This window comes from Strix aluco, chromosome 21 (genome assembly GCF_031877795.1).
Source record: "Strix aluco isolate bStrAlu1 chromosome 21, bStrAlu1.hap1, whole genome shotgun sequence".
NCBI classification, from domain to species: Eukaryota; Metazoa; Chordata; class Aves; order Strigiformes; family Strigidae; genus Strix; species Strix aluco.
The window spans coordinates 12,025,693-12,049,288 of record NC_133951.1 but is presented as its reverse complement, the minus strand read 5'-3'; the positions used below and the strand labels follow the sequence as shown (position 1 = coordinate 12,049,288).

The 23,596-nt window shown below is 42.2% G+C and overlaps 1 protein-coding gene across 1 annotated transcript; it reads right to left on the bottom strand.

Annotated features, from left to right (window-relative positions):
* Nucleotides 1-1,296: 1,296 nt before the first annotated feature.
* Nucleotides 1,297-18,205, bottom strand: PRKAR1A (protein kinase cAMP-dependent type I regulatory subunit alpha). The gene is made up of 12 exons (XM_074846893.1): nucleotides 18,111-18,205; nucleotides 16,921-16,984; nucleotides 15,811-15,989; nucleotides 10,299-10,472; nucleotides 9,576-9,667; nucleotides 9,287-9,348; nucleotides 8,720-8,766; nucleotides 7,923-8,081; nucleotides 7,204-7,264; nucleotides 6,784-6,905; nucleotides 6,087-6,168; nucleotides 1,297-3,788 (listed from the first exon to the last, which is right to left on the bottom strand). The coding sequence occupies exons 3-12, from the start codon at nucleotides 15,985-15,987 to the stop codon at nucleotides 3,616-3,618; spliced, it is 1,149 nt and encodes a 382-aa protein (XP_074702994.1). The 5' UTR covers nucleotides 15,988-15,989; nucleotides 16,921-16,984; nucleotides 18,111-18,205; the 3' UTR covers nucleotides 1,297-3,615.
* Nucleotides 18,206-23,596: the final 5,391 nt, after the last annotated feature.

Genomic DNA, 23,596 nt, shown 5'->3' with positions numbered 1-23,596 from the left:
GTGCATTTGTATGTTTGAGGAAGTTTGGAGTGTTTCTACTTAGCAAGGAGATTCCTCCAATATTCTGAAGCCACAAAGGTTCACAAAAAACCCCCCACAAACCCAACCAACCAAAAAAAAAAAACCAAACCCACACGACGCTCCTTTAGTCTCTCCAACTCTCCCCCTTCCCCTTTCCAGCTTTCACAAAACCAAGGTTTTAGCCTCAATCAAACAAACAGAATTCTCGACGTTGGTGGGCTTACAGGCCTTGTTACTCTTGTGGACAGAGAACAGATGAAAATAAAAGGATTTAAGTCACTCTCAGCATGGGCGGTTGTTTCAGTCCAGGACGCTGTATTCCCGAAGTTGGATCTCCCTCTACCGGCGACTTTTTGTGAGTTTACCACAGATAAGCCCAAAATTAATTTGGTCGGTGTCCTGGAATGGTTACTGTTGGCTGCTTGAACAGGAAGAACATGGCAACAGAAGATAAGTTTAAGAGTAAAGCTATAAGGTTGGAAGTGGAAGTTTTAAACTTTCATTTTAGGTAATAAGAAAGGTTTTGGCCTTTTTTTTTGATCGAGGGGATGGGGGAAAGGGAGGGGCATATGAAAGAAACCCACGGATGTTTAAACGGCTGGTACACTAACAGGGGTAGCAAGGTTGCTTTCTTCTTATTTTTATTCTCCCTTACACGGCAGCTTTTTAATGTATCTTCAAAGTCAGGTGATAGCTTTCTCAGAGCTGGGTGAAAAATATGTCTAGTCTGAGCTGCTTCAGGTCACCATTTCTCAAACTTTTCCTACTTCATCACAGTGTGAAAATCCCCCTCTTCTATTTTTCACTGTCTGTCCACCAGAACTCATTAATCATCACACGTTCAAAACTTTCATAAGGGTATGCACAGATGGGAGCAGACAACTTACAGGAGCTTATGAGCTCCAAGAATAGTGGCTGGGCCGGGAATTAACAACCTTAAGAAGAGATCAAAGCAGCACGAGTTGCTGAGAGACACCTGGGCAAGATGCAGGTACCTTCTCACCTCAAAAGCAGTGATGTGCACCCGGTGCCAGACTCCAGAGCAGCTCCTGGGTCACAGGCACGGGTTGGCTTGTGGGGTCCAAGCTCTCCGGCAGGCTCGAGGGGCAGGTTCAGGTGTGCTGTAAGCTAAGACTTGAATTCAAGCCTCCAGAGTTAACATCAAGCTAAGCCATTAAGCTCCTTGGTTTCTACCATCTCATTAATAATGTGTACTCTAAGGCTGAGGGAAAACACAATACAGGGATGGGAAAAAAAAAAAAGAGACTGATTGCATTTAAGAATTTAAATCATTTTATTGCTTTACCTGCCATTAGGACAATCTATAACAAAAGGAATATAATATAATATATTAGCACATACAGTAAATCAGACTTATAGAGTCAGGTAACAATACAAAAATGGTCCTCTGGTTGACTATAGCTCTCTAGGGCAATAGACTTCATAAATTCGCTAAAGGTGGACTAGCAAAAAATTACTTCTAAAGCCCTGAATGTTAGCTAAGGCAAAACTATGCCAATTGTGGTTTCAAACATATTTAAATTGCACACAAAGGTAAAGCTATAACTGTGATTAATATTTAACTCAGACTTAGCTGATTTATCTTAAAATCTTGTAGGTAAAACTACAAAAGGGAGTAAACAGCAAGCTAAAAAGATGCAGTAGTGAAACTCGATTAGAAAGCCTTATATAAAAAAAATGTGCATTTTCTGTGGAGCTCTAACTAGTTTACACAGTTTTTGGTGCTTTAAAGTAACACAAAGAACACATAAGAAAAAAAAAAACCTGGATAGAGTCAAAACTTAAGAAAACAGTTTTACCATTAAAAAAAAAAAAAAAGAACCAAAAAGGTAGCATTACTCCTTAAGGACTCTGGCAGAAATTCTCTACTCAACATCTTCTGAATAGAGAACTCAAACCACAAAAGTTTTAATACCATTATTGGGATTTCAGGTTCAGAAATACTCTGAAACCTTTTGTAAAGGCTTGATACCCTCAGTATTATTTTGCATCAATTAGCACTCTTTCTGATTATCTACATGCCTGGGAGAAAGTCTGTTGAATTTGAATCCGTATCACCTCAGAACTGAAATAAAATGAGGGCTCCATCATTAGAAGTAGTTGCACAACAAATGCAAAACTGCTTGCTGTCACTCCCAAATACAAACCTACACTACGTTATATAAATTACAGTTTAAAGGAAACCTTAAAAATTGCCTACCGTTATTGAACCGTGGAATTCAGTAAAAACTTTTGGGAAGTATTGGTGCACACAGAATAATGGAACACAAAGCTGGTAAATACTGAAATACATTTAAGACTCCGCAACATATTGAACTTGGAAAAAAGAGTGAGTATGAAATATGCGTCATGTAAATTCCATAAGTAAGGAAAGAGAATGCACCTTTTGTATTTAAACTAGATTTATAATTAACAATTTTAAAAGTTATGAATTGACCGATTTAAAAAACTTAAAATAACTGAGTGTTGCAGGAAAGTTAAAACATTCACTTTTTCTGCCTCACATTCTCTACCAAGAATAACGGCACCTATACAGACCAGCAAGCTTGCCACCTGCAACTGGTGCTGGCCATAAATACTCAACATTTATTTTCCCTGGTAATAAAGGGTCACCTGAACTGATGATCATTTTTTAAAAAGTCAACTGAGGAATACAAAGCAAGCAAGAGTTGCAGGGAAAATAAAATGTTTGCTTCTGACTTCTACACCAATCTAAGTACTTGAACATTACTAACAGCCAGACAGCTGCACCATTCTTACACCAATCTATGTACTAGAGACCAAAGTTAGGCATTTAATGTAACATTTGGTTCTTGCCACTTTGAACAGGAAGAGTTTTAAATGGCATATCTATCGCTGAAGAAAGAACAAGAAAAAAAAAATCAGTTGCGGCAAGTCAGCAAATTAAGTAACAACTGCAGTAGTTCACCAGAACTATTAACCTTGAAAGCTTTGATTTACACTTGACAAAAACATAACTAAGCAATCTTAAACCAGCAGACACAGGAACAATTATACTGTTAAATTCCAACTGTGGCTTTCTTAGCAGCTGATGCCTCACGATTGAACCCAGGATTACAGTACCCAAAAATATGAAAAAAAGAAAAACCCAAGCCCCAAGAAGCTCAATTACCAGGGCAGTTCTCATTTGAAAAGAAATACAGCAGATTATGACCACAGCCTTAAAATCTGTCCAACAATTTGAGAAACACCTTTAAAAGAATCTTCCCTCCCCCTCTACTGTCACCTCCTCACTCTATGGCAATTGGCATGGTGGCAGGAGATCTCTCCCTCGCTGAAGCAAGGCTGCACTCGCCTGAGTTGGACACTTGCACAGAGAGAAGCCGTAAGAGCAAACGTCTCCATAGAACTTTTTCTATTAATTTAATGGGACAGAGAGCACAGAACTAATATGCTCTAAATTAAAAATAGTGCCATGATAAGCATTTATTTTTTTTTTTTCCTTTTTTTAAACAGACAGGAAGCTGCAAATGCCAGTGGCAATGTGGCTCTGCACAAGGGTAATAAAGCAGTCTGCATTCGTGAAGCATGTTTCGGATAGGGAGGAAGGTTTCAGACAGACAGCGATACAAAACTGTTGTACTGCTGGATGTTTCGCTTGAGAATATCCGAGCACGGACCCAGGACTCGTTCAAATCGGGGTCGATCAAGCTTTACACATTTCAACAGGCCACGAGCAACAACTGTGGCAGCACGGGGACGGTTCATCAACAGAGCTATTTCACCTAGGGCAACAGGAAAGTGCAAACAGCGTTAAAAAAAAAAAAAAAATCAACATGCAAAGAGCTGAAGAAATTACCCTGTTGTATTTCAAACTGCTGCAGGAATTGAACAGAAGGTAATTGAGGTTTTAACACGGATCAGAGCAAGTATTTATATAGTTAGATTAGAAGCAATTGTGAAGGCAGTTTAAAAAGACTACTTGAGGAACTAAATGACGACTTTTTTAAATTAAAAAGTCTGTCTGCATTCAAGCATCTCTGAAGAAGGCCTAAAGAATTTTCAACATTGCTTCTATTTAAGAAAAGGTCATGTCTCAAATAACAACTACTTCTTGATTATGTGATTTTTCTAATATGTAAGGTATGCTACTGTTCAATTCTGGTATTTCTAAGAGACTCAGGACACCAAGACCAGCACAAGCCTTTGAGCCACAGCCAGCCAGAATCAAGGATCTGACCTGGCCGTGGGGCTGTGGAAGACGAGTATCTTGAAGTCTCAGATTCTCATTTCATAAGTTATGCACAAACATGCCAAAAGCTTTGTTTCAAATAACTGTCACAACTGCTAAACAACATATTTGGAAATGAAGTTTTCAACAATCCCCTGTTTCCATCGGTGACAAGGGCTACCCCCAACACTCCTAACAACAAGAGTGAAAGCAACCACAGCATTGACGCCTGGGTTTGTTTTTAAGCAGTTGGGCTGCTTATCTCCATGTTCAGGACTGAGGAAAGACCTCAGTGCTCGTTGGAGAATAAGTTTGCCTGCATTATCAGAAGGCACATTCAAAAGAAATGAGAGCTTTTCCTCTGTGACCAATTAAAACTCTTGAACTCACTAGCCTCCAAAACACAGGCTTGCAAAAGAGTAAGTAGGTGCTAAGGGAGAGTTAAACCCCTGGGGGACAGGTCTGCAGCACCTCAACACAATGGTAGAGATAATGTTTAGTTTAAGAGTGGGAAACTCAAAGAGTACACATCAAAGGAAATACTAGAAGAGACAAACCACATACATAGAACAAAAAAATCTAGTACTAGATACTGAGCTAAGCAGACCTTTGGTCAGATCCAGTACTATTAGTGCACTCGAGTACATCCCACTTCAGGCCTTGCGACAGAGTATTTGATGATTACATCATCTACAAAGCTGAAAAACTGAACCACCAAAAGGCTTCAGCAAAAGGACTACTTAGAGTAATAAGGAGAGAGGATCTACGTTAAACATGAGAAAAAAGTTAGGCTTTCTTTTGTTTTGAGAGAGAGGGGAAGTATTTAAACTTTAAGTAGTAGATTCTAAACAGGTTGCTTGCTTTGTTTCAGAACCGCAAGCCACTTTTCTTCTGAACCCAAAATAAGGCCACCAGGAACATAGTTATATACTGCTACATTATATTGCAAGAATGCTTTGTGAGGATACGTATCCAGTCTTCATCTGTGATCCAAAATAAATCAACATGCACTAGACAAGTTATTAGTTCCATGTGAAGGCTACTTCAAAGTCTTCACAAGTAACTATTTATAATAGGATCTTAGCCTTTTTATTTGCCAGCATACCTAAGTGTTTTCAAGCCAAAGCAACTTACATACCACGTAACTTTTAGGTGAGTAAGAACACATTCAACAGAAGGAGAAGAGACCCTGATCTGCACTTGGGAGACTACACACAGAGAACCACAGTTTCGTGGTCTCCAGTACAAGATGCTGACAAAGCAGAGGAAGTCCAGCAGTGCCACCCAGATGGTTTGGGGACTGCAGCACAGGATGTACAAAGAGATGCTGAAAGAGCCGAGTTAGTCTGACCTGGAGAACAGACGACTAAGGAGGGAATCTTATTGCTGTCTTCAGCTACATAACGAGTGATTATAAAGACAAAACTAGACTGCTCTGCACAGTGAAAGGCAGAGAGAAAGCAACAAGTTGCAGAACAAGAAATTCTTGTCAAGCATGCAGAAAAAAAAAATATTCACAAGGCTGGTTAAACAGAGAAAGAAATTGCCCAGGGAGGTTGTGGGATCTCCACCCCTTGGAGACACAAGAGGCTCAACTGAGCCCTGAGCAAATTTCAAAGTTAGCTCTGCTCAGAGTAGGGAGGTCAGACCAAATCACCCCCAGGCCCCTTCTACATTAAAGTATTCTAGAACAACCACATTTCTGTGATACATGAGTGAAACCACAGGAGTTAGCCAAAACAGTACTTAAGCAAATCCATCCCATCACTATCATCCACAGCAGTCATCAACACAGCACAGGTAAAATGGTGACAGTGGTGTATGTAATCACGGTTGTCACTATGTAACTCACCAAAATAATCAGAAGGTGCCAGTCTGCCCACTTCAACAAATTCTTCATTTTCTGATCGACGCTGTAACACTGCAGCTGTGCCCTTTTAATAAATCACAGCAATTAAACAACTGGAATTTCCAGCATCACTTGAAATGTTGATTCCCACAAGGAATCGGCTCCTTTGCAGAAGTAACTGTTATGATGTCTCTGTCTTAAACCACTTCACAGTCCTTACATAGTTCACCAGACTGCTCTATAAAACCAGCTGGTGCTCCCTCCTCTCCAAGCATAAAATGTCTTGGGTATTTACATCTCCACAGCACTGATTTCTTCCTGTTTTTCCTCATAATACTAAGAATTTATGGTATGACTAGCAAAGAAAAAAAACCCCAACCCAAACAACCCAGACAGAAAACAATGATACCACTAGCAAGACGTTACTAGCTATCTAGAATGGGTCTCTAGTTCTCTGAAAAAGATAAACTGATTTCAGCCAGAAACTTGTTACTTTTCCTGGAAGTACCATTTGTAAAAACAAGCAAAACTAAATATAAGCTTCTGCATGTCCAGCAAGATTATAATTCTTTAGGGATTCTCTACAAGCACATTCTTATGTGTCATTTTCCTCCAAGTATCTATTTAATGGCAGAATAAGACATGTTAAAAAAAAAAAAAAGTACTAAAGTTCTGAGCTTCTAATTTTGACCTTCCTTACCTCCAGGATTATGAAGAACTCATCTCCTGGCTCTCCCTGGACCACAATCTTTTGCCCATCCTCAAACTGTACCGGTTCCAATGCATCAGCTACAGTGAGACGCTCCCACTTGTCCAGAGATTCTGTAGAGTTAATAGTTCATTAACAGAGTATCTTTTCAAGGCAGAAATTGTATTTTTTGCTCTGTCTTGATACAGGTCAACCTGTATAAAGGTCAAAGGTTTACAGAGGTCAACCTATTTCATCAGGTATCAAGATGTGAATTAGAATTATTTTGGAATGATGCAGAAAAGCAATACAGGCTTTGGAGTCAGTTTTAACAGATTACCACAATAGCCTGTAATCATAATAATGCTGAATAACAGCTTTATTAGATTATGGCAATTTATTCCATTTCAGAACAAAAGTCTTCTCACTTACCCAATATCGATACTTTACTAAGGAATTCCTCATACATCTTCCTCTTTCTCAAAGTACTCCCCTACAAAAAAAAGAAAAAAAAACAAACCCAAGCACACAAAGTAAGTTTGCTTTCTACTTCACGAGTTTTATTTGAAGCATCATGTAAAACAAGACCAAAAAAATTTAACCAGTCATACCACATCCTGTCTCAGATCCCAAACCCACAAGATTAAGTGTTTTCAAATTTCATTTCAGAGTTCAGCAACCTTCATAAAGTACTTAACATTTATTGCAGCCTTAATGTTTCTAAAATGCATTCTAACTGGATAACCTTATCAAAATTCAGAACACCTGCTCCAGTTAGTTACAACTGTTGTTCACACATACTACTTACAAATAGCAAGCTAAATGCAGCACAGAATTGAAGTATCTGACATGTTAACCCATAGGTATTACATTTTTAGTCCTGTTTAATACTGCACTGGTACTTTTTTCACTAATGCAAGATTTCCCATGGCCCCAAGCCTGATAAATGTATGCCAAGTGATCAGTTCTCTGATTACAAAAGAGAGATAGCAGGATTTTGAATAAATAACTCCAGCAAATGACAGGCACAGGTAGAAGGTCAAATGACCAGTATAAGTTGAGTGAATAGTAAAGCCAAAAGCATAATTCTAGGTCATGCACACAGCTAGAGTCAACGGCAAAAGCCACACATCAGCTAGAAAAATACTTGCCATCAGGATCCTTCGGTAGCTATCTCTATCAATGCCCCACAACTTCACATTCGTCTTCGCTTTGACAGTTGCAGCACGGGGAGTTCCATATATAAGGGCAAGTTCTCCAAAGCTTCCACCCTCCCCGACGCTGGTGGCCCACTCGTTGTTCACATAAACCTGAAAGGCAGCGCATGGTGGTGAGCCAAGGCCCGCGGCGCCTCGTCAGCTGCTCAGAGACAACGTGAAGCTCCTGCTACCCCTATTTCCTTTGTAGTAAAGGGAAATTCTCACGTCTGTACAGCCGCAGTTGACCATTTCAGGGTTTTATCAACACTTCACAGCCAATCCCAGTCCCAGCCACAATTTTTACTTTCATCTACTAAAGGACCCTCTTCTACATCACATGCACAGAGACTACACACGTAGACTGCTGAGACCCTTTGACAGGAAATAAAATCCCAACAAAGTCTCTGTCAGAGAAAGTTGTGGGTTAGTTGGACTGGAAAATAAAAAGCCTGGTCATTCTTAAAACCTGTCCCACACTTCAACTGGACTCCACCCTGCACTTGTAAAGCGTTAGTATTGTGTTGGTGACTGAATCATTCATTTTGAAACCCAACACAACCCACAGTCTATGCAGCCAGACTGAGCCATTAAGCAGCAAAGAGGCTCCAAAGCAAAATAAGCTTCTACAAGTAGAACTTTTTATGAGAAAAGCTGCTAAAGGAAGGACCCATAGAAGAAGCCTAACAAATACCAGGTTATTCTTCTGCTAGGGATGAACATGTCATTAATAAACTACTGATAATGCTTACATCCATTTCTCCTTGATCAACAACATAGAAGTTATCACCTTCATCACCTAAAGAAGAAAACAAAAATTGAATACATACTAAAAAGAGTAAAGCTATGCAAGCATTTGTGTCTCACAGAACTGGCATCTCTGTCAGCTTTGATGTTTAGAATCTAACAAGGTTGGCAGAGACAAGTTTTGCACAGCTTACAGGGTGAAATTTCACATTTTGCTATTTTGCACTCCCCTCAGCCTGTGAAAGAGCACATCTACTGGTATGTGGGAGATCAGCAGCATTTCCAGGATTACTGGAAAGGTGTACCGGATCCATAAACCAACAGAGCGTGTTCTACAGAGCCATCAAATTACAATCTTTCCAAGAGGTAACACGTGAAACAAACCCACATCTTCCTACAATGGCTCCAGGCCTCACCTCTGCATGAGCTGTGCTTCAGATAACACAGCAAGAAAGGGTCACTGCATTCAATCTTTTTACATTCAAAAAAACCCCCAAAAACTAACAAGAGCACTAGGCCAGAGTCTGCTCACCATCTCCAACTTATTCATCAATGTAAACATTGTCACTTGCCTTGCTGTATGACAGTCTCTCCTGCAATGTAAGTGACGGGGAACATTGCATCAAAGATGTCACTGAAGAAAAGGATATCAAAATTAGAGAACTGCTCGCACAGCTGCCACACAGGCACGCATTCGTACATCCGCACCTCCCACCCATCAGCACTCATCCTATAGCCTCTGTACAGTCACACTGACTGTTGTAAAGAGGCCGTACAGCTTTGTGTGTTATGACACATTTAGCTCTTCCGAAGCCTGCACTTTAAGAAACTGTCTTTAAAACTACAAAGATTCATTCCTACCTTCTTTCGTTATCATCAAGATGGGCAAACAGCACGTTCTTCTCAATAGCTTTTGCCAAAGCAGCCATAGTCTTGTAATCTTTTGGAATAACCTAGGATATAACCAGAAAAAGTAACTGATTAATTTTTTCAAGAAAAATTTCTGCATTCCATAGGGTAAATAAATTATTTAAATTGCTGCAAAACACTGGCTGAGTTTTTCCAGTTTCTTTCAAGCACTACAGATCTAAAAAAAAAAAGTCAATATTTACAGCCAGTTTGTGCAGAAGGTAGATAAAATCTTGTATTATTTTATTCAACTGTAAAAAGCATCATTCCATGCTAAATTTGTAAGTTTTTTTGTAAGAGTACAAGTATCTGTTCAACTTGGGTTTTCCTATGAATAGCAGCAGGTCTGCTCTGCCATTGGGCTAAACGTAATGTTGTTGCAGCTGTCGACTAACTGGAAGCACTTTGTTTATATATATGATATATACGTACATCTAAATATGTATTACTTCAAAGGGAACAGGTTTAAGTTAAGCGTAAATGGTTTAATTGCAGGACAGTTTATTCTAACCTCCAGTTAAACAGCTATATACACAGGTCTGCTTTTTACAGTTATCACAAGACTTAACAGGCTACAGGAGCTTCATGTTATTTAAGACACTGGATAGAAGATGGTCTTAGATAAACTCTTGGATTGTAGATGCAATTTTTAGCAATGTTTAAAAGTTAGAGCACCTTTCTAACATACGACGCAGCATCCTCTTCTGTATAGACTTCTGCACTGATGGCCCCACGCCTTCTTCGACCCTTAACCACAGGGTTCAGGGGAGGAGGAGGAGAGATTTCATCCTCCCGTGAGTCTGAGCGTGAACCAGACTTCTGTTGATTCAACAACTGTTTTGTTTCCTCCTAAACAGGAAGGAAGACATGTTTGTGTCACATAATCCAGTAAAGAAAAAAAGTCGTTATATATCATATTCCAATTTAGCCTGCCAATGCAAAGGAGCTTCCTGTGTACTATTACTCCCACACTAAGGCAAACAGGAGACTACAGCAACCAAGATCAAAGGCCTTCCAAAACCGATGGTAGATATGCCTCTCATTCAGAACATTCGTATCACAATGGTGTTTATTTTAATAAGTTACACTAACAGTTTAAGAAATTAAGAAGTTTAAACAAGTTGATTCTAGTTTCCACTAGTCTATTCAACAGGCAATGAGGACATTCTGCAAATGCTAAAGACATTTTCCCGACTGTAAACCCAGCAGTTCTGTCCCTCAGCTGCGAGGTGTTAAGCCTTTTTTGATTTGAAAGACAGAAAAGCAATTCCTCTGAAATCCATGTTACAGGAGAAGCTTCTGAAACAAGGTCAAGTCATGGACCAACTTGACACTCAATAACCAACAGTTATTTTAGGAGAAAGAAATATGAACACTGCTTACAAAAGAGCTGGAGGAAGGATGCTAGAGGCCAAACAGTAGGGTTTTTTTCCCCCGCAAACTACAGATTTGTCAATTTTGCACAATGTTACACATTTTCCTTATTTCCCTTAGTTACCTATTGCGCTGTGTTGTAGTGATACTGTAGAAAACTACAATAAAATGAAGCCTAACTACAATAAAATGAAGCCTAACTACAATAAAATGAAGCCTAACTACAATAAAATGAAGCCTAACTAGCTTGACATACAGAAATTTGATTCTTCTATACATCAGAAGATTCACCTTAATCAACTAAAATCAGATTAAAACCAAAACCACCTCGGAGCCAGAGGATTTGCATCATAACAGCTCAAATGACTCTCCCAGTGTTAAGGAAACAGGGTTTTGGGACATGCCTTAAAAGAACAAGGAGTCATCTGTTCCCTGCGAGCTCCTGGCACTTTGAAAAGCTGGGTTTGTCCCAGTGTCCTTGATGAAATCGTCCCCTGTCCAGGCAGGCAGCTCGCTGCTTGGCTGCCACGCTCTCCCCGGAGGTGCACGAGGCTATGTATAACACCAGCACTTTGAGGAAAGGGACATCAGATAACCATTACTGTGAGTTTACATTTTACACCTCTCAGATGGCTGAAGAGCAAGCACTGATCCATCAAATCACATTTCGCTTCCTGCTTTTTGCCCATTGATAAAATAGTGCTACATTTCAAAATGATGGGAGCAAACCATATTTAAAACTTTGTTTCTATCTTCTGATTTTAGAGAAACAAGTCTCAACTGAGATGAAGTTAAAAATAGCTTGAGCAGTAGTAAGTGTTCACTTTAAACTGCCTCCCTACAAAGTGGGCAACACCACCAACCACAGAAACATACTGTTCATTCACACACAGAATACTTAACCCAGGGAAAAAAAGCTTGACACTTTTTAAAGAAGTGAACACCAGCTGCTGTATTTTCTTCAGTATCACATAAAATATGGAGATCCTCTAACTTTCCGAGTTAGAAGCACTTCAGCAGCATTTATCAAGGAACGAGGAAACTGCACTAACAGAAAAAAAATACAACTTCTGCCTGATCTGAGATTCAACATTACTATATTAAAAAGTATGTTAAGGTAGGGCATGGACAAAGAAACAAGTCACAGGTGGGTAAGATAACACATTAACTTAAAATATACCACCCATTCTAAATAGTCTGTATAAACACTCATCAAGAGGAAGATTATCGCTGAATGAGGGAAATCTCCATATATTCACATTACACATCACAAGACAACACTGTGCCATGGAGTGACACGCTAAAATCCCACTGTTTTCACAGCAGTAGCTTTTCTTGTATTCATCTTTTTAAAATACACCTTTTATAATTTCCAATATTAAATCATGTTACACCATCAGATCAGAGAAAAATTACACCAGGACCTGAAGAAAGAGTGGCAGTTATTATTCTCAGTTACCTTAGAATTTAGCCAGTGTTTATGAGTGAGAAAAGGTATTTGTTCAGGTTTAGAAGCTCGTCAGATTAAACACATAATGGACAAAGGCATTCATTTTGTTCTGTGCTGATCAGTTATAACCATTACCAGGATTTTAAAAAGGGTTAATAATAAAGTTAGCCTATTTATTACATCCAAGCGTTGATCCTGGTCTTTCAGCTGATCAAGCAGTTCAAAGTTTTCAGTGTCAGTGACCACTGACTGTAAATTTTATTCTTCCTGACAAGTAAGAAATAGTTATTAAGCCCATTTAAATTATTACAAGTGAGAAATATTAAAGTGATGAGACTTCACATATTTAAGTCTATCAGCTACTGAAGACAACCTTCACCATTTCAGAATTATGTTTTACACTGTATAGTCTGGCATCTGGTAATTGTCATTACACCAGAAACAGTCTCAATTTCTGGCTAATTAATATTTAATTTATATCAGCTCTCCACATATTAAAAAAACCCAAACACTCAGAAACTAAAGAAGCAGTGTTAAAATTCTCAACTGCACAATGTATCCTTCTTACCTACCATGTTTTGCAAAAGAAACACTTAAGAAAATAGGAAAATATTCAGGCATGTATCTGTGGAGGCAGGGCAGGTGGTGGGGAAGATGTACAGTGCCTAGATGTCAATCACACTTCATAATTCCAGCTTTCTATAAAGCCCAATACGCACATAACTGCATTACACTCAGTATTTCAAACACACACTTACTCCAGTGGACAGCCATGTCCAATATCCAAGATCCATATGGCAGGCTGTAATAACGATCTTTACATTAAATTTCCATAGCTCAGACTACATTACACTGCCAAGCACAGCACTGGATAACCGTTAGCTTTTAGTATGCATTGGTGTAACCAGACATGTTTGCACAGCCAAAAGAACAGAGGCCTTAGTACACCAAACAGATAAAATAAAAACATTTATACAATCAATGTGTAGTAATTAGATTCATGTAACAGCTTTCATAACTCAGGACATCTGAATTCCTATAGCACCTACCACAATCTCAGAGGCAGTAATTTTAATGTTCCTCAACATAAATTCAAAAGCATGTTTAAATGTCTTCAGTGTATTTTAATAACATGACAGTGAATCAGCTCTGTGTTTGCGCTCTGTGGAGGAGATGACTTGTCAGGATAACTAGAGGGAAAACAGCAACCTTACTTCGGTTTTAAATGGTGCTCTTTCAGAATTCAATCTTAAAAAAAAAAAATACCGTATCTCAACTTCAATTTCATCCAGCCTAACAGATTAACAGATTTAGAAAGTATATTGAAAAGCTGCTCTGCTTTATTAAAGATGTAACAGACATTACTTCTGGAAGGTGAAGCAGATTCCATTTCAAACATTTTTGCTTTACCAGAGCTAAGTACCAGGTTAGAGCTGGTTAATAATAGTACTTAACATTTATGCTTTCCAGACACGGATGTCAGAGGAGTTCATCAACGTAGCACAGGATGTTCACTGTCCTGTTATTTGATAGCTATTAAGGTACCAGAGTACCTGGTTAAACTAAGACCAATCCATTAGACTCAGTGGTGAAATTACGTACGAGAAAGCTGCAGCAATTTGTAAATTCAAGAAGGCAAGAAGAAAAATGCTACGGTTTCACTTGTAGCTATAGCTGCACTAGTGGGCATGTATAACCCACGCCAACACCACTCATAAAAGACCCTGACCAAAACTGTTAGAGTAATTTAAGGGGAAAAAACATTACCTAAGCATTTTTATTTTCAGCTTCCTTATAGGCTGATTGAGTACTTAGACAGCCTATTTGCACCAGAGTCAAATCATCAACAGTTATTCAACTCCAGAATACACATGATTAAGTTCAAAGCTAACTTGTTGTACTGCTAAAACCAAATTAAGTTTCCTTTAATCTTAAATACTGCATGTTGACCATAAGTCCACTACACAAAAGCATCCAAACATTCCTATTTTATATCCTTACAGACGGATTGGTTTACAATTTATTCTAAGTGCAGTAACGCAGTTTACTTTGTAAAGCTTTATATATCAACAGTTGGGATGATGTTTTAAAAATTATCAATCTATCCGTACTTAGAAACTCGAGAATCTGAGGTGGGGAAGGAGGCACGGTAACAGGGAGGGACAATGGATTTTTAAGGACCTGATTACTACCTGGTTTGCTGCTGGCACTCTCTCTGAAATAGAATGTACTCAAGATGCAACTACCCAAAAAAATGTCAGACATATTACAGAGTTCTTGTTCATTTAATAAGCAAAACATTCCTCGAACACATTGTGTGTTATAGGAGGTTGGTCTGTACTATTTAGTCACTTTCCAGTATCTACCTTGAACATTTCCATTAAACATTAAAGACGATTTCCACTATACATATTTATGATCTCTAGTGTTAATTTCTTTCTTTTTTACATCAGCAAGTAGCTAGAATAAATAAGAAAAAACTGTAACTCCCATATATAAATACTGCAAGCAGCACCTGCAAATGACTGCTGTAGAAGGTCACAGCTACTTTATTTACTAATTGTGCTCTGAACGGAGTCACTGTATCTAACCTTTCCTCTGCATTAGCCTTTAAAACCTCCCATTTTCATAGCAGCTTTCCTATCGGCTTAGATATCAATATAAAGTGAACAGTTCAAAAGAATGTGAAATCACCATCTCAAACATGAGCACCGAGATCACAAAATGCTTTCCAATCCCAAGATCCCAGAATGCTTCCAACAACAACAACAAAAACACCAGCGAGACCTTGAGGACAAACACAAAAGGAACAACAAAGCAAAACCCCAACACCAAACTCCCAAGAGAAGGCAGAAACAGGCTCGCTCTCCTAGAGATTTGGAATGCAAATACTTGTGTCTGACTTCACCTAGGCCTGGGTAACTACTGCTGGCCGACTACTGCTGTGCTGTACCCGAATGGCTCTAAACCATTTGTCTCAATAGAAGAAACCAAATGCCTATTGCAGTGTCTAACCAAGGTCAAACGCTTTTGGTCAATCATCTAACTGCAGGCATGATTGTGTAGGCTCTCTCTTAGCTTCTATGAGTAAGCATGAGGCAGGGATTACATCTTCATCCCAGCTGGATTAAGTCTCCTTGTCATTTTACGTTCTGCCCTGCGTGCTTCGTTATGACAGAGGTGCTTTCACACCCTGATCAACTGGCCTGAAGTACTGGAAAACAGGATTTGTTTTCCAAAAGCATCAGTCCCCATTTCCAACAGCCAATAGGAGCACTTCAAATCTGACGCTCAACCTCTAAATCACAAAGAGATGATGTACATTCAGGTTGTTTCACTCCCCTCCCACCACGTATTTTTTACCTTCTCCAATCTTTCAAAGTATTCTCTGAGGAATCCCATGGGTCTTTCAGGTCTCACGGTGCATAACTGTACAATGCAATCCTTCAGAAGTTGCTGGATGTTGTGTTTTTGGACGTAAAGTTCACATTCCCGAAGACTACGCTCCTCCTCGCTGCTGCTGCTGCTAGAAGCTGCCATTGCTGAAGAGAAGAGAAAGAGAAGCTTAAATAACTAGCAGAAATGAAAATTCTGCTGCCCAATAGAGTCAGGGACGTTATGCTGCCTAAAAAAAAGTTATGCTGCATTATCATCTTACTGATATCCCAGCACAGAACTACCTTTATCTCTAAGACTAGTAACTAAGCTAAACCATGAAAGAAAAAGCTATGAACTTATTTAGCACCTGGAAAGAAATAAAAAAATCTGGGTGCTCTGTAGCCACAGGCACAAAAGGAAAAGCATTTGATTGAGCTGGGAAAGCTTCAACAATTCAAGCCCTGCAAGCACTCAAAGCCAGGGAAGCTTCCACCTAAACTTTCTGCTGATTAAACCTACTATTTTGTAGGATTGGAGCTCACTGCACAGAGCTGTACGGTCTGTATGGGGTCATGGGGATGATGACCAGGAGATCAGTGGGTGGAAGCTGGGAATCCGAGAGGCCGGTATGAAAAGTATTAGGAAGTGAAACATGTTAAGGTTGAAGCCAAAGCCAGTTCACCAAACGCCAAGGCAAGGTCCACTAAGGAAAGTTATGGGATTAGGTGTGTTACTCATAAAAAGCTACTCTCCAGTTTAAACTGGTCCATACTTCATAACTATCTCTGTGGATACACTGCAATCCCCAAAATATTTTGTCAACTGTAAATAATCAAGAGTACATCTTTAAACACATCTGTTACGATGCCAGGTTTTCAAGAGACTTTAAAATTATAGCGTCAGCTGTAACACTTTCAAAAACATTCTTAAGCAGGTTTTTCCCCCCGCCTTTCAGGTTATAGAACCATTTTAAAATATATTTATATATATATATAAATATTTCACATCATTTTTTTCAGAAAGGAATTAACACTGAGACAGCTAAAGAAATAGGAAAGAATTTCTCAAGGCATTTTTGATGAAATATAAAGTTACCTGGTACAGGGCCAGTGACAACAGCTTATGAATATGCAGTAAGATACGTTGATCCCAGGATCAGCTTTTGAAAGGGAAAAAAATGGATTCAGACAAAATAATTTTGAGAAATGACAAGTCACTGAAAAGCCAAGCGGTGCAGTCATAGTATGAGTTTTATCCTAGTGAGGCAGCAGATCGAGAAACACAGACGACATAGGCAATGTAACACTGTGGCCCTCTGAATTATGCTCCTAGAGATTACAGGAGGACTGCAGTTAACACGAAATTGCTCACACTTCAAACAGGTTTCATTCTTGTCACAGTTAATCCCTGCATAAGTACGCACAGACAGATGTACGATGTGTTGCATAAACACCAAGTACGGGCTTCCCATGGACTGCAAAAGTGCCTTAAAGTTCTCCAGTTACTTCTTTTGTTATGACAACTCGCACAGTGAAGGTCAGTCCTAATTAACAGCCCCAGAGAAACTCGGTAGCTCCATGACAGCCTACTAATTACAATCTATGGAAAAAGCATCGCGCTGCTGACAGACAGCACACCCGGGCCACGGCTGCTCAGGAGAACTGCAAGACCAGTGCGGAAAATACTAAAGAAATCGTCAAAACTCCAGCATTTTGACAAGGGTTTTGTTCTGCACGTTGCAAACCCGAAGCTCTCCGGAGCCCCGTAACACAGGGCTGCCCTCGGGCTCCCGCGGACCGCCCGGGCCCGGCCTGCCCGCCCCGGGGCTGCCCTGCCAAGCCCTGCCCGCCCCTCACCGCAGGGCCGGGGCTGCTCGCCGCTCCCCAGAGCCGCCGCGGCCCAGCGGTGCGGTGCGAGCAGCCCCCAGGGCGAAAGGAACCACCCGGCGTGCCCGGGCCGGGGGACAAACCGGGCTGGGGGATCGTTTCAGCGTCTCAACGCCTGGAGGCGGCGCCCGGCACGGCCCGACGAGCCCGCGGGGGGCCCCCACGCAGCGCGGCCGCTCTCCCCCCTGGGACACGGGGCCTCAGCCAAGGCAGGAAAGGGGACACTGACCCCCCCGCCCCGGGAGCTGCCGGCTCCGGCACCGGGCCGCTCCCCCCAGCAGGGCCGGCCCCCGCCCCCAAGGCCGCAGGCCTCCCGCTCCGCGCCCTTCCCACCCGGCCCGGCCTCCCCGCCATCCCCTCAGGGGCTGCCCCGCCGGGCCGGGCGCCGCCGCCGCTCACCTGGCGCGGGCGGCTCCGCCGGGCCCTCACCACCGCCCCCCCCCCCCCCCCGCTCCGCGCCCGGCCCGGCCCTCGGCGACGGCAGCAACGGCGGCGGCGGCGGCTCCCACCGGAAACCAACCGGGGCGGCCAATGACTGCCCGCCGTGACGTCAATGCGCCTCGCTCTCACCCAGCCCCGTCGCCGCGGTAACCTTAAAGGGGCAGCGCAGCGCGCCGCTGCTCCAAACGGCGCGTCTCGCTGAGCGCCGCCGGCGCCTTTAAGGCCGGGAGAGAACGGCCGAGGCGCTGAGGGGAGCGGGCACCGGCGGCGGGCCGGGCCGGGCCCCCGGGGCGGAGGGAACCCGCCGGCTCCGGGAGCGGCGCCGCCTCCGCCCGGTGTAGGCCTTGTCCCGCGCGAGGGCTCCCGGAATCCTGCGGAATGGCGCTGGGGGGAAAGAGGCGTCGGTTAAACAGGGACAGAGCCGCGGCCGGCGGGTGCTGGGGACCCTCGGCCTTGGAACCGCCGGGTGAAGAGATCAGAGACTGTTGGGGAGAGGGGAACAAACTGTGTTCGAGTTTGGCAAAGATTTCGCCATAATCGGTTTAAAATCCGCGTGCAGAATTATTTCATATGTCTACGAGCCTTTTGAGTCCCTTCGCTTTGTGAACTCAAAGCCTGGAAGAAGTCACCGGAGATCTCGGCTGCGCTGGCCAGGAGGGACAGAGCCCTCTGGGACGGGGGAAAGTGCGAAGTGAACCCCAAATCGTGCGTCTGCGGGTCTCCTTACAACTGAGAACATACCTACAACTCGGGGTTACAACTGCTGTGAGAGCATTTCAACCACAACTCAGTGCTTAACTCATCAGAGAATCAAGTAACATACAACCAAAATAACTAGTTTAATGTACTTTGAGATTAGAAGATACTGGTGCTTTTGCAATGACATGACGAGCCGTCAAGAACTACCAGCCGTGGCGTTTCTTGTTTACTAGTTCTCATATTGAAGAAATAAAGGATAACAGCTTAGGTGTAGATCTTGGATCTGCATTTACGACACACCAAAGCTAGCCCCAGAGTTCACAGTCCTGAAATGTTTGCTAGCTTCTGCCTGTGACAGGTTAATTACAAGCCAGGGTCCAGGATTTTCTGACACTTAAGACAAAATTTGGAGCTTGTACAAAAAATATGAATAGTAAGGAATCATTAATATTTGTGAAATACTGCCAGTACGGTATTAGTAAATATCAAATCTACTTGCTCACCTGGTAACAGAATATCTCTCTAACTGAAAACTACTAGAAGTTTCTGAACGATAGAAAAAAGTTGTGTGCATTCCCCCTTACACACTTCTTTTTGTGCCTTTTATCTTCCCTTTTTGCAAGCTGTCTATTGTCACATCTCACTTCTTGTTTGGACAAGTCCCAGTGCTGTTTTGGGATAGAACCCATCTGGAACAAAGATCAGACCCTTATGTAAAACCTGTTCTGCAACATTCTCTGTACGAAGAAAACAAGTATACTGTTGAACAGCGTGCTCTTGATGCAATCCTCTCCCCAGCTCTGAAGCCAGAGTTCAGATGGTGAGGCAGGAGTGTAATAAAGGGAACAGCACAAGCTTTCAAAAGGAGCCCTGTGATGCCAGCCTGAGATCCCCTCTTGTTACCAACTCCTTCACTGTGAGTCAGCGCCGATCTGTCTTGGAAAGTTAAATCATGCTGCCCATAGCGTATGTTCATACATACTCGTGTGTTAATTCTTACACTGTTAAAGACATAAGAGAAATTAAAAACAAAGCCCTGTTCAATTTAGTCTGGTCTGAATTACAGTCAGACCCTGGTCTTAACTAATTAAATAATAAACATTCCTGAGAAAATAACTTGCATTACCATCAGCACCATTCCCACAACTTTCATTTCAAACAATTTTATGCATTAAGAGTTTCTCATGAAGCAATCTGCTGCCTGAGGCTGTGCCTGCTGAAGAGCAGAGGAGAGCTGCCCAGTCTGCCAGCAGAATATACCAGCGCAAGAATATACCAACACAGGAATATACCAGTGCAAGAATATACCAGCACAAGCAGGAGAGACATAGTGTGACACAGCCAGCGAGTCACCGTGAAGAGGGTAAGGTGGAGAGCTGTACTGGCTGTTTCTGGTGACATTTAGTAAGAACTCCACAGAACCATTTTTCTAATTCAGTTTCATCTCCTATCCTGTAGCAGGGGCTGTCCTAAAGCACCATTCTATTAGTTTTTTAGACAAATCTGGTAGTCAGTCTTGGTTCAAACCCCAGTGACAAGCACTCTGGGTTAGCTTGGTAGTGATTTCAGTGATGGTAACCATCACGTGTCCTTAGTGATGGGACATTCAGTTTTTGAGACTGGTAAATACTGGTGGAGTCTGAGCATGGAGGAGACGAGGCGCCTCCCCAGGCAGGGGCTGCGAATCATCATGTGTCACAGCATGGACTTGTAGAAAACTGCAGATAGGACTTCCTGGACTTTAGCAGCCTGATTGCTCTCATTTTTAAACCAAGAAACACTGCCCAAAGTATGATATTTCTAGGCAGATTCTGGATGAGAGTCCAGAGATATTTAGGTCCCTGCAAGTTAAGAGGAGTTGGCTACCTAACTCCCTTGGAGACCCTGGACCAGTATGCCCACTCATTTTTGTAAAGTACTCTACTGTTAGGTTTATGTATTTACCCACTTCTGCTTCAGCCTCATAAAAAGGAGTGAAAAGCACTACTTTCATGATGAAAAACAGCAGCACTCTTCATCATTGCAATTCCTTCATCAACTGAGTGATAATGCCACCTCATCACTCTTAGGCACTTGGCTCATCTCCATTCTACATTAAGTCATGTAGGATACATATTCCTACTCTCATAAAAGACCAATAAATTTGTCTGTAAAAAGCATCTGAAATATCCCAAGTGGGAAGATAATTTGTTTGCTTTTTAACAAAGCTTCCCAGAAGTTCTTACAAAGACTAAATTTATTACTCTTAATTTTTATGGTGCTATTTATCAACATGGTGATCAACAGTAATAGAAGCTAAGAATGGTCACTGGGAAGGAAAGAAGTCAAAGCTTTCTATTCTGCTTGCCACTACGCAATCATATAAACCCCCCAGAGATACTGACTCAGTATTATCCTGCAAGCACAAAGCATTGCAGCATTCACCGAGGAAGTAAATGAGAGCACACTGGCACAGCGGGTTAGCTGGGGGGAAGGAGATCCAGGGCACAGCAGCCGGGTAAGGCGGCTGTGCATGGAGCAGTGAGGATGACATGGGGAGGAGGGCACACGGAGCAGTGTTAAAGGGGTGTGAAGAGCAGCTCGAAGCTGAAGTGGCTGAGGAGTCACTGGATCCATCTGAAAGGAAAGCGAAAAAATAAAAAACATCATAGATCACTAGGCCAGAAAAAACACCTCCATGAGCAATCACGCTCTGCCAGGAATAACAGTGGGGCAGCGATTGGGGAGCTCAGGGAAGAGAAAGTTATGTGAGCCAAGATGAGAAATAAGAGCATACAAGAAGTGTACCCCTGCTGTGTGCATAGAACAAAAGAAGCTTCTTGATAGGTACTTTAGTGGCAGCAAAATTAACAGTGCCTGTGGGTAGCTGGAAGGCTACCCAGGAGTTCTAGTAGCAGGGGTTTGTACTGAAGGTTCCATCCCAACTTTAGTAGCATGTTCTGCCCACGAGGTACCACTGCCTCAGACAAGCCACCAGGATTGAAAGCAAATGAATTGAGCAAGTGTCAGACTGAAGCAGCAAAAGTTTGTGTCTCCTCCCCCAGTTTTACATGTTAAATCATGCAAAACTATCACCCCTGATGTACAAGCAGGGTCCAGAGAGGCACAGCCCAACACGCAACACTGTCTTGCTGGGGATGGCTGCTGTGTGTGCGCTGCCTTGGGGTGGGGGCAATGGGGAATGGAGAAGCTGTAGAGGTTACAGAAGGGTTTCTTCTACTAACAGAAACTACCTTTAATCCCAAGAGCCAGAAATTAGAAAGTCAGTGGAACTAAAACCTGTGAGCTCACTGTGCACTGTGACGATGTCAGAGGTAGCATTCACGCGGTGTCCTTTGGGTGTATCTTTTTGTATTTTGTTTAAGCTTTGACTAGCATAGAAAATAACTGCCTGTTGCTGCTGCACACCATGTCTCACTGAGACTATAGTGTAATTCATAGGAAGATCCATAAATTAGGGGCCAAAAGACAGAAAAAAAAAAAGTATTCCTGTTTAACAATAGACTATTTGAGGGCTTCTGGGTTCCAGGCCAAACTCTGGAGTTGTCAGTACAAACTTGACAGCTTTCAGTGTGACACTTCAGTATACCTGCATGCAAGGAGAGAAAAAGGGTACTTGCCACGCAGTGCCCAGCAATGCACAATGTTTGCCAAGGAGTCTGAGCCTCTGGATGAGTTGCAGCATAAATAAATCTGGTATCAATGTCTGTAATTTTGCCACATGAAAGGCGATAAAGGAACAAAGCAAGGAATTGATGTGAACAAAGGAATTACTGTGAACAAAAAACATACAGTCTGAAAGATAGCACTTGAGCTTCCTGCTCTAACCCCATCATGACCTGTGCTGTGGGCTAAAAACCACTTTGGACCTGAAAGATGGTGCATGGGAGCTGGCTTTGGTCTTGCTGCACGTCAACTGGGCAGACAGTTGTGTGAAATGGTCCCCAGCGCAGAACGAGTTTGCTTTGAGCAGCAGATCTCAAATCATTTCCATATGTTACTTTGAAGAAGAAAATGACTGGTAAGATTCAAAACAGAGTAACCAAGAGCCAAGAAAAAAATGCCCTGAAGTGCCCAGATCTTAAAGATAGGCCAGTCGGGAATCCATTTACATCTGCAGGACGTGCCTGCTGCAACACAGCCAGTCACACACTCAGTGTGGTTCCCAGCTGGAAGGCTTCCAACACCCAAGGGGAAACGCTGGGAACATTTTACCTCCTGAGTAAATGCTAAACAGCTCAGCAGTGTGGTGCCCATCATTATCTGAGGTATGTCACAAAGCTGTCCTGTGTTTGTTTAAGAACAGGCTCAATGACACTTTGAAAAAGCCACGATACCCTGATTAAATTCTAACACAGATAATTGTGTTCTGCCTGCCATCCAACCATGCTTAACTTGAACTCCGCGTTCTCTCTTCCTTCTGACCTAAGGAGCTGTGTCTAGCCCAGCAATTAACCTGCACCTCAACAGTGGGGCAAGAAGTTTCTAAGCACCCTCCCAACAATATTTATCAGAAACTCCTTCCTTAGGCGCCTGTGCACAAGCCTAAAGGACTTCAGGGACATTCCTTCTCCTCAACTCTGAGTGAGGACAGGGATTAGCACAGTGGGAAACAGATGCAGGTCAGAGTGTGAGGCTGCCCCAAGAACTGGGAGATGGAAAACAGTATCCAAAACACAGAAAAAAAAAGCCCCTGTGAGGCTCAGGCCTCCGGAGAGAGGGAAGGAGATGGGAGAGCAGCAGAT